The sequence below is a fragment of the Lolium rigidum genome, chromosome 6, assembly GCF_022539505.1.
Source record: "Lolium rigidum isolate FL_2022 chromosome 6, APGP_CSIRO_Lrig_0.1, whole genome shotgun sequence".
Taxonomy (NCBI): Eukaryota; Viridiplantae; Streptophyta; class Magnoliopsida; order Poales; family Poaceae; genus Lolium; species Lolium rigidum.
Genome location: NC_061513.1, coordinates 335,770,795 through 335,781,280, shown reverse-complemented (window position 1 = coordinate 335,781,280; position 10,486 = coordinate 335,770,795). Strand labels below are relative to the sequence as shown.

General features: G+C 52.4%; 1 protein-coding gene across 1 annotated transcript; it reads right to left on the bottom strand.

Annotated features, from left to right (window-relative positions):
- Window positions 1-9,144: 9,144 nt before the first annotated feature.
- Window positions 9,145-9,624, bottom strand: LOC124668045 (17.5 kDa class II heat shock protein-like). Its single transcript, XM_047205253.1, has one exon. The coding sequence runs from the start codon at window positions 9,622-9,624 to the stop codon at window positions 9,145-9,147; it is 480 nt and encodes a 159-aa protein (XP_047061209.1).
- Between the last annotated feature and the right edge of the window lie 862 nt (window positions 9,625-10,486).

Below are 10,486 nucleotides of genomic sequence, written 5' to 3'. Positions count from 1 at the left end.
AAAACTCAGCGTATCTTTAGCAGAAATGCAGTTCAAGTATCACCACACAGTTAACTAAAAGGCTAACATTTCGATCTCCGAGCAACTTCGTCCACCACATCAACCGAAAGGCATGAGATGCCTAACGCAAGCTACAAGGCTACATCCAACGCAAGCCTCAACAGCAACTTGCGCAACCAACAGACATTTGGGACGCTGCCTGGGAACAATGTATCAATGGTCAGTGTGATCGACCACCTCCTCCTCCTCGCCATTGTCGTCATCCTCTTCCTCCTCGCTGCTTTCATCGTCCTCGGTACTGCCATCGTCGTCCTCCTCCTTGTCGTAGATATAGCTCTCATCATCACTGTCCTCCTCAAACAGCTTGTCGTAGTCGTCGCCATACACCACCTCCCTATCTATGGTCACGCTGAGCACAACACGGTCTCGGCCTCCAAGGCCAGCCTCAGCAACGATGCACAAGTAGTCAGTCGGCAGCCCGCCAGACAGCGACGTGCTCCGGATTGTATCTTCCCTTGTGACCTGGTAGTGCCCCTGAAACCACGAGAAGCCCACGGAGCAGCCAAACCTGGACTCCGGCTCGTGCGGCTGCACACGGAGCAGCGACACCACGTGCACGGGAGACCCCGGCCACGACATGCGCAGCAGGAAGAAGCCACCGTCGTCTTTGCCCTCGCCGTGGCTGCAGAGGACGTGCAGGCCAGCCTTCACAGGCACCTCGAACGGCTCAAAGTACCTGAAAACCGTCATCGGCCACTTGTGCTGGGTGGTGAAGTGGTCCACGAGCGCCGCCGTCGTGCCCGCGAAGCCGCAGCCTTTCTCCGGGCAGAAGCACGGGGCGTGCGGGCACACCGCCTCGTGCTCCGCCATCTTGTGGTATGCCATCACGTCGGCGGTGCAACCGTGCCCAGCATAGGAGCACGGCACGAGGACAGAAGCGACGACACGCTCCATGTTGTGGCACCGGTCCGAGACAGGTTTGGAGCACACCCCGCACGCCTTCTTCGTCCTTGCGAGCTCGTCGCGGCAGAGCGAGCACACGATATGCCCCAGCGAACACTGCAGATGATCAAACATAAACATTTAGCCTCAGATGAGCACGAGAAATTTCAGTGTGATCTTTCATGATGGCAGCGTATACAGAGAAATGCACCGGATTTTACCTGGAAGATGGGAGGACTGAGGGGGGCGGAGCAGACGGGGCAGTCCAGGACCTCCATCCCCATGGTGACATGCCGCATTCTCTTGAGGACGATGGTGCCCTCACCCTGTACCGGACCATCCGCCCCTGCTTTGATCTCACTGCCGTTGGTCTTCCCCTCCATGACAGCGACTGAGCTACAGCCCTCCATTGCTGCAGATTAAAATTGGAACAGATCAGAACCCCTCCACTAGTGAGTGAAGGTCTGCACATTACAAATCCAATTTCCAGGGGATTCATGGCGGAGATCGAACATCAAAGAAGCAACAAATCAATCTTATACTACTAGCAAGAGGAAGTAAATAAGAGTTTCACCAGACGGCGAATCAATCTACACAACAAAGGGGCAAGAATACGTAGGGGGCACCAAGAAGGGCGCGGAGGATATCGTACAAACAAAGGGGGCGAACAGGTCGGAAACCCCACAACAAGAACCGAGGCAGCGGCGCGGGAAATGCTCGGCCGGAAGAGAAGCGGGCGGCGGAGCTCGACTAACCGGGTTCGGCGGCAGGCAGTGAGGAGATGGAGCACTTGTCGTGCCGAGTGCAGGAGGACGACGGCGGCGCTCGGTTGCTCGTATTACAGTGGCTGCCGCCGGGGCCGGAGGCGAGGTCGGGGAACTCGGACGCGAATTAAACGCTACCCTCCTGTAAATGGCCCCCATGTAAATCCGTTTCCGCTTCACCGGCCGAACCAGGGCCCGTAGGCCCACACGAGCTAGCCCACATTCGATTCCTGTAATGCCAACTTTAGCAGGAAACCCCAAACGTTCAAAAAAAAAAAAGAGCAGTCACCGCAAACTTTAAACCCTAAATATGCATTTGCAGGCTGAAGAATTCGTAATTTGGAAGCCAACAGTAGCGTTCGTAGACTAGATACGCTAATAAAACTGCATATTTAAAAAACATTAACGCTGAAGAAGATAGAAATTCATTTCATTCGTCATACATAAGCTACTTGATAGTACAGTGCGATTATACAAAAGCTACTCGAATTTCCCTAAAATTCGAGCTACATTTCGCCACCACAGTAAACTACTACCAAAATTCGGCTCCAGGATGCTCACCGGAGCCTGTTGCCGTGGTGGCGACGTGTCAACGGCCTCACTCACCATCGCTGCCGAGGTTGACGTACATCTTCCCATGCTCCTTAGCGACTAGGCGCCACTCCTCTGCCTCGTCCGCTTCGCGGGGGCTCGTCTGCGAGACGAACCCATGTAGGTGTTGAGGTGACGCTCGTCAATGAAGTCACCGGACGCGAAGCCAGCCTCCTCGCAGAGCTTCGGGAGGATCCTCTCGAGCTTTGCGTCATCGACGTAGTCGCCGGGCGCGGGAACGCGGCCCAGGCGCGTCGTCGAGCTCCATCTTCACCGGCATTACCGATGGCATGCGGGAGCTCGACGACGAGGAGGCATCGAAAGGGGAGGAGAAGTGACGGCGGTGGCGGCTGACCCCACTTGGAGTACGCGAGCGGCGGGGCGACGCCGTACCTGGTATACCGGTACGACCCCTGAAGGCGCACCGCGTCCGAACGTTTCTTCTTCGCCTCCGATTTCTCACCGGCGTGCCCATCCTCGCCGCGCTCGCTCCTGTTTCCGTCGCGGCCAATCTGGCTGCCCCCAAGATTGTTCGAGCTACATCCGAACACATTGGTGCTGCTGCGGCGGTGGATCTACGCACGGAGAGGGCTATTGCTTGTCGATGGCGAGGTCAATTGTTCGCCGGGCGGGAGGCGGAGCTACGGATGGAGTTTGACCCCTATTGGCCTCTCCATGCGATGGCTTTTTGGGCTGCGGCTCAACCAAGATCCATTTTTCAGGCCAGACCAGACCACAGATACCCACAAAACAACAACAACCCTCATAACAGCCCGAACTGGCAATCCACATATCAGCTCAAACACTACAGGAATCGCGGTAGATGCCGACGGCCTTCGACCCTCGGCGTAGCACGCGCTTGCCCTCGGCGTACGATACGCCGACGGGCCCCCTCGGCGTAGCTCCTCGGGGAAGATAGGCCTCGGCAGAGCACACGCGGCCCTCGGCGTAGAGGCCGCCGTCGGCGTAGCCGCGAGAGGGCCGACGGGCCGGAACCGCTCGTCGGCGTCGCAACCCTCGGCGTAGCACGGTGACCGGCGCCGTCCGGCTAACGTCCGTTTGGGCTACGCCGAGCGTCGCCCGTCGGCGTATGGAGGCACGTGGCGCCTCCCGGCCGCTTCTACGCGAGGCTACGCCGAGCGTCGCCCCGTCGGCGTACGGAGGCACGTGGCGCCTCCTGGCCGCGTCTACGCGGACACTACGCCGAGCGTGGCCCCGTCGGCGTATCAAGAGCTATGCCGAGGGGGAGGCCCTCGGCACATCGGGCGACGTGGCAGATGCTGGGAGCTCCCCGTTCATACGCCGAGGGGGAGGCCCTCGGCATAGCCCTGACCATTTGGTCCATGTCGAGGCTATGCCGAGGGGGAGGCCGTCGGCGTAGCGTCGACCCAGATTTCACAAAATTGACAAATTGACAGATTTCACAGTTTTTCACAGATTTCACAGTTTGCACAGATTTCACAGATTTCACAGTTTTCACAGCACATATATTGCATAATTCACAGGACTTTGCACATAGACATCACATGATGTTCAAATAGCTACAAATCATGGTCTCATAACATAGCTCCGGATACATAGTATCGTGTCGATAAGATACATGCATGGGACAACTAGAGGAGCTCGTCGCCGCTAGACACCGGCCCGGGCCGATTCCTTCCGGTAGAAGCTGCGGAAGAACCACCGGGAGAAGGACCGGGAGAAGTACCGGAGAAGTACCGGGTGTAGCACCGGGAGAAGGACCACCATCATGAACCGGTGTCATGTCCCTCCCACCACCCTGGTTTCCGAACATCCCGTTCCCTACACACATGTTCCCGAGATGTTAGCAATTTGCGAGGCAAAGGAAAGCCGTAGTATTCGGTTTGGCGAAGAACTTACCGTTGTTCTCCCATAGTACTCCGCAGCGAAATTTTCCTTCGATGGCATGTTTGGCGCCGGCCCCGGAAAGGGAGGCATCGGACCTAAATCCGCTGTCTCGTCCGAGTTTGATTGGCCACAAACGACGCCTGCAAGATAGTTTACATGTCGGTCTTTGCAGAAATGAAGCATCAAACTAGGGGAAAGTGGGACTTGTCATCATTTGCGAAAACAAAGGTTGGAACTTACATGTATATATGCCATGTACTCCATGAAGTGCTGCTGGTGCTGGTTGAAGGCCACCCGATATTCTTGATGAGCGGCCACGTAGGCCGCCTCGAAGTCGGCTACAATTTCACAAATTCATGTCTCGTTAGCACTTAGCAATGTATGAACGAAAGTCGGAAAGAGGATGGAAATGAGGGAAACTTACGTCGTATGCGGGTTGTTGCCGAGCCCGGCGACGAGGCGGGAGAGGGGGCTGTCCTTGGTGAGTCCCGCCTTGAGACGCGTGAAGGTCGTGGTGAGGGTATGCTTGACGGCCTTGTTCAGCATGGCGAGACGGCCATGCGGCAACCCTCCGGACGACAGGACCAACGACTCCTCGTCGACCTCCGCGCTCATGGGGTCATCCACCTCCGGGTGACGATGCCTCACCATCTCGCAGTAGTTCTCGACGTCCTCGGCGTAGGTGCCGAAGTACTCAGGGAGCGAGGGCCGAGGCTGCGAGAGATCGGGCTTCTTAAGCCGCATCTTGTTGTATATCTCGAGGTCGGACATCTCCTCCTCGGGTCCTAACGCGGCCCTCTCGCATCGCGAAAGGAAATGTTGTGAGTACCAACTTTGAACCTGAAGGAAAATAAAATGTATACATACCGTCTTCCCCTTGTAGCGCTCGTAGCCGAGGTTTCCCCCACAGTGTGTGCCACCGTCGCCTCGGTTCTCCGCGTTCCGCCTCGCCACGGCTGCAAAGTCCTCGTCCATCTTGAGCCACCTCGTCCTAACCATCTCCTCCCATGCCTCGGCATGCGGCTCGGCCCAATCGGGGATAACCTGAAAATGCAATACTCAACTCAATCTAATGCAATCGCAACTTAGTAGCAATGTAGAATCTCATTGACATTTTACTCACCGACATGTAGTCCTCCACCGTCATCTCGTACTCGGCCTTAGCATTCTTACCGACAATGTCCGGCTTATGGACCCTCTCGCCTCTCTCTGCCCAGAAGTGACCCGCGGACGTGATCCTTTGGTTGTACCACACCTGCGGTGTCAACCTCTCACAAGTCGCCCGCAAAGTCCTGTTCGCGGCCGCCTCCTCAACCTCGGGCGCCACACGATAAAAACACTTCAATCATGCAAAAAACAATTGTGAGATTCATGAGTTAGAACATTGGGGTCATCAAATATGAACGAAGCTCGAGAAAATATGTCTTACCCAAAACTTTCTCATCACGGCCTCAGCAGCCGTCGGGAAGCCTACGCCAGGGGCACTCTCGTAGTCCGTCCAAGTAGTGGCTAGCTTCATCTCGCCAGCTGGGACGATGCCGAGGGATAGTACTTGCCCGGCCAGAACTTCCTAAGCAAAGCTCCAATCATGCTGCTAGGCGGGCGCCCTTGACCCCGGAGGAAATATCCAATTGCTGCACATGAAAATCAAACATTAGCACATGAAAATCAAACATTAGTACATGAAAATCAAACATTAGTACATGAAAATCGAAATTGCCAAATTAGTACACTTACTCGGTGCCGCAGGAATTATAAGGGTCTTCGCCTCATGGGTCTTAGGCTCCTTCCTCTCGTCGGGGACTCTCGCTTCCCCACGAATCTTCGGTGCCTTCGGCCGCCCATCCTCCTCCGGAGTCTCAAACCCGCGGCTAGAGTCCTCCTCGGCTCTAGACTCCGTCTCCGCCTCCTCTCTAGACGTCCCCTCCAAAAAGAACCCGGAAGCAACGTCGCTCGAAGCCGAGGGTGGTGGCTCAAAGTCCGGTCCTCCCCAGCCACCTCCACCTCCACCTCCACCTCCTCCCAAGCCACCTCCAGCTCCACCACCTCGTCCCCGTCCTCGTCCTCGTCCTCGTCCTCCTCCTCCTACCGCAAAGTCCTCGTAACGCGGATTGCGACGCGGTTCCCTCTCACTCCTTCTAACATTGTTCTTGCGTTGTTGCATCTTCTTAAGCAAGCTCGACGAGTCCTCCTTGCCGCCGCTCATATTGTTCAATCACCTGCATTGAGAAAGAGAAAACAATTAAGAAGCATGTTGAAAAATATATAAATAGTAAGCATAAAGACACTAAACAATTAAGAAGCATGTTCAAAAATATATAAATAATAAGCATAAAGATACTAAACAATAAAGAAGCATGTTAAAAAAAATATAAATACTAAGCATAAAGATACTAAACAAATAAGAAGCATGTTGAAATATAAACACATAAAAGACCCTCACCAGCCGTCATCAATCTCATCGTCAATCTCATTTTGTTTCTCCTTGCCACTATCACTATCACTATCTTTTGAGTAGTAAGTTGGATTTTGATAGACGGGTGGAGGCTCATCATCGCTATCATCTTCCACTTGTAACTTCTCGAGCATATCTATGTCCTTTAGATCCACCACCGACTCACCACGAGTTTCGCATCGTTCCCGAGGTCCTCTTCAAGAACACATTCTAACTCAAAGTGCCCGAAGTCCTCTTCCTCTTGATAGAAAATTCCCTCGTATGTTACAGGGTCAATGTTGTTGTAATCGTCCTCGGAGGGAATCGGTAGGTTACCATGTGGCGATACCTGGAACACGACTTCCCGGCCGTTGAGGGCCGCTTTCTGGCATGGGTACGGCAAATAATAAACTTGCTTGGCTTGGTGAGCAACAATATAGACATCGGCTCCGGTATAGGTGGTGGAAGGCTTAACTTCAACTAACCCAATGGACTTGGTAATTCTCTGTCCACCTCTTGGGTCGAACCAATGACACTTGAACACAACGAGATTGAGTTGTTTGTTTGTACGATTGAAGGTCAGCTCGTATACATTCTCTAACCTCCCGTAGTAATCAAAGGTATCGGATCCTTTAGTGAAGACACCAGTATTTATCGTTTTTGGATTCGCCCGGCCCTTCTGGTGTGTCTCCGTATGGAATCGAAACCCATTCACGTCATACTTCTCATACTTCATGACGTCACGGTTACAACCTTGGGAAACACATCTCAACTCATCTGTCATCTCAACGTTTGCATCAGCTCCCTACAATCACGGTTCAAATTTGTTGTGTGCATTAGTTACGTGGAATAACAGGGACAAGTCACATATTGGTAGGTAAGAGGGACAGCTTAGACATTACTTTTTTCATGAACCAAGACACAAAGTTTATTTTTACTTCGGGAGCACCCTCTTTCAGTAGAGTCTCCAACTCCGCGCCCGTGGGATCGCGCGGAAGCCACCACTGTTCATCCGTGAATTCGCTGAAAGGATACAATAAGCATTAGACCGAGTTGAGTGTAGGTGATCGAAACTAGATACAATAAGCATTACACCATGTTACCTAATGAAATCGTGACCGCCATCGTCGTCGTCCCCCCACCACTTCCTTCATGTTCATAAGCACATAGAGCATTATGCAATCCTTCTCTTCCCTCTCCAATCTATATTTTTGTCCTTTACCAGCCTTGCCACCGGGACATTGGAATAGTTGAAGCTTGGGGTCATTCATGGGCACGTCGACATTGTAACGAGAGACCGGGTTATGCGAGTGGGAACTTCATCAGGATAGTACGTTGTTGCGGCATCTGCCATCTCCCGAAGGCACGTTGCCTCGGCTATGCATGCTTCAATCTTGGCTTTGTTTCCAGTTATCTTCCGAATATACTTGAACTCTCTCTCAATACAAAACTGCCACCGAAACTGCACTGGGCCACCCAATAGTGCCTCGTTTGCGAGGTGCACAATGAGATGTGCCATCGGAGTAAAGAAGCCTGGCGGAAAGATCATCTCCAAATTGCATAACAACTCCGGCACTTGAACTTGCAGCTTCTCAATAACCTTAGGACATATCTGCTTAGCACAGAGCGTGCGGAAGAAATGGCTCAACTCCGCGAGCACTCGCCATATTTTCTCGGGGAGATACCCTCGAAGCATCACCGGCATCAGCCGCTCAATCCATATATGATAGTCGCACCCTCAACCTATGCCGAGGGCCGCCGATACGCCGAGGGCCACCCTCGGCATAGCCTGTCATGTGCCGAGGGTGGCTATACGCCGAGGGGCGCTTCGAGCAGCTGGGCTGACCGGGCAGTACGCCGACGGCCCCGACATTTGGCCGTCGGCGTACGCCACGGCCGTCGGCGCAGCGCGCCATTCCTGTAGTGAAACTGGTATATGCGTCTCCTAGAGTTGCTCTTACCTTCGGTAAGGCTATCAGCCTGAACTGGCAATCCACATATCAGCTCAAACTGGTAATGTTTCATGAATTTAGCCACAGCCCAGAGACTTGTTCGTGCTCTTGGACCAAACCTGAACCGATAGTGCGCGGAGGAGAGGCGATCTCTTCTATCTGTAATTCTCACTAAGATCAAACTGGTATATGCGGTCTGCTAGAGTTGCTCTTACCTTCAGTAAGGCTACCACGCGAAATGTGATACAAAGGATTCAGTCTGTATTACCCGCTAAGTTTTCAAAAACCATTAATCCTAAATTTCAACCCAGTTTCGCATAATGGTTTTGCAATTCTCACATTTCTATAGTTCAAGAGAAGTTCATTACGTGGCAGAATTTCAATTTCAACTTGAAAAGTTTCATTTAGCACACATATTATGAAGGAAACCATCACAAACTGACACGACAACCTCAAGGCTCCACACGCCATACAAGCAGATAAACGAAAACACATCACTCATTACAGCAAACTCGCTCACTAATCATCGACAAGTATCCTCTCGATCAGCTCCCATTATTCGACGTGCAGGCAAGTCCTCTGGTTCTCCATCTCAGGCGACCTGGACCTGGATGGTCTTGGGCTTCTTGGGCTCTGGCGGCGGCAGCTTCTCGACCGACACGGTGAGCACGCCGTCGCGGCACACGGCGGAGATCTTCTCCATGTCGGCGTTCTCCGGCAGCACGAACTTTCGCATCATCTTCCCCATCCGGCGCTCCATGCGCAGGTACCTGGCGTCCTCTTTCTCCTCCCTCCGGCGCTCGCCGCTGATGACCAGCACCCGCTCGTCCTCCACCTCCACCTTGATGTCGCCGGACCCGAGCCCCGGCATGTCCACCACGAACGCGTACGCGCCGGGGAGCTCCTTCACGTCGGCGGGGGTCGCCGCCATGGCTCGCGCGTCGCGGACGTAGGCGCGCGTCGGGCCCTGCTTCTCGCCGCCGGCGTTGCCGGCCTCGCCGTCCGGGATGTCCAGCAGGTGCTGCAGCGCCGTCATCAGCGGGTTCTCCAGCTCGAACACCCTGCCCTCCATTTTCGCTCGCTCGCTGATCTGAAGACTACAGTTGTTTGGATTCTTGATTTGTGGTGATGCGACGGGAGGAGGCGGGGATCATATATCTGGCCGGAGGCGGGGAGTCTGGAAAGCGGTAGAAGCTTCTCCAAGGTGGTGGAACGCGAGCGGTGCGGTGGGGGTGTCAAGGCGAGGTGATGGAGAAAGTTCCAGAGCCTTCGTTGCCACCAAAAGATAATACTAGTATCTCTACTCATAAAAGATCTAAATTCAGATGTACTAAATATCGTTTAGTGGATGGATACATTCTTATTTAGATAAATCTTCGGGGGAGTACTTTCTTCATATTAAAAAAACTGCTCATTTTTTCTTTTAAATTTTGATGTACATATAACTAAAATATGTTTATAACTCTATATACATCTGTATCTAGATAAAACTGAGTAGTTTTTTTAGAAATTGAGGGAGTGATTTAAGATTATTAAAAAGATCTAACCAAATATTTCGCGCATATATCTCAACAACCTATGAGTGCACACTAAGTTTTACGAAATTCGATATTATTTATGTCCTGTGTAAAAGAAGATATAGAAATGTGTATCGTGAAAAGCTTTCTTTTAGCACCAAAATTTGTCATTTTGCACATGACACAGAAATATCTATTTTTTGGTGAAACGAATTTGCGAACACATAGAACGGCGAAAATACGTGATACTAATCTGCCCCTTTATAACGATTAGGTACTAAGTTTCAAACCTCCAACACCAATTTGCCTCAGAAATCACGAATTTCCACAATACCAGCTTGGGTGCGAAAACTACAATTAGTGCTCTTATCTTTACTTTTTTGTTTTGAAGATGTTAGTTACCATATATGGCCTTTG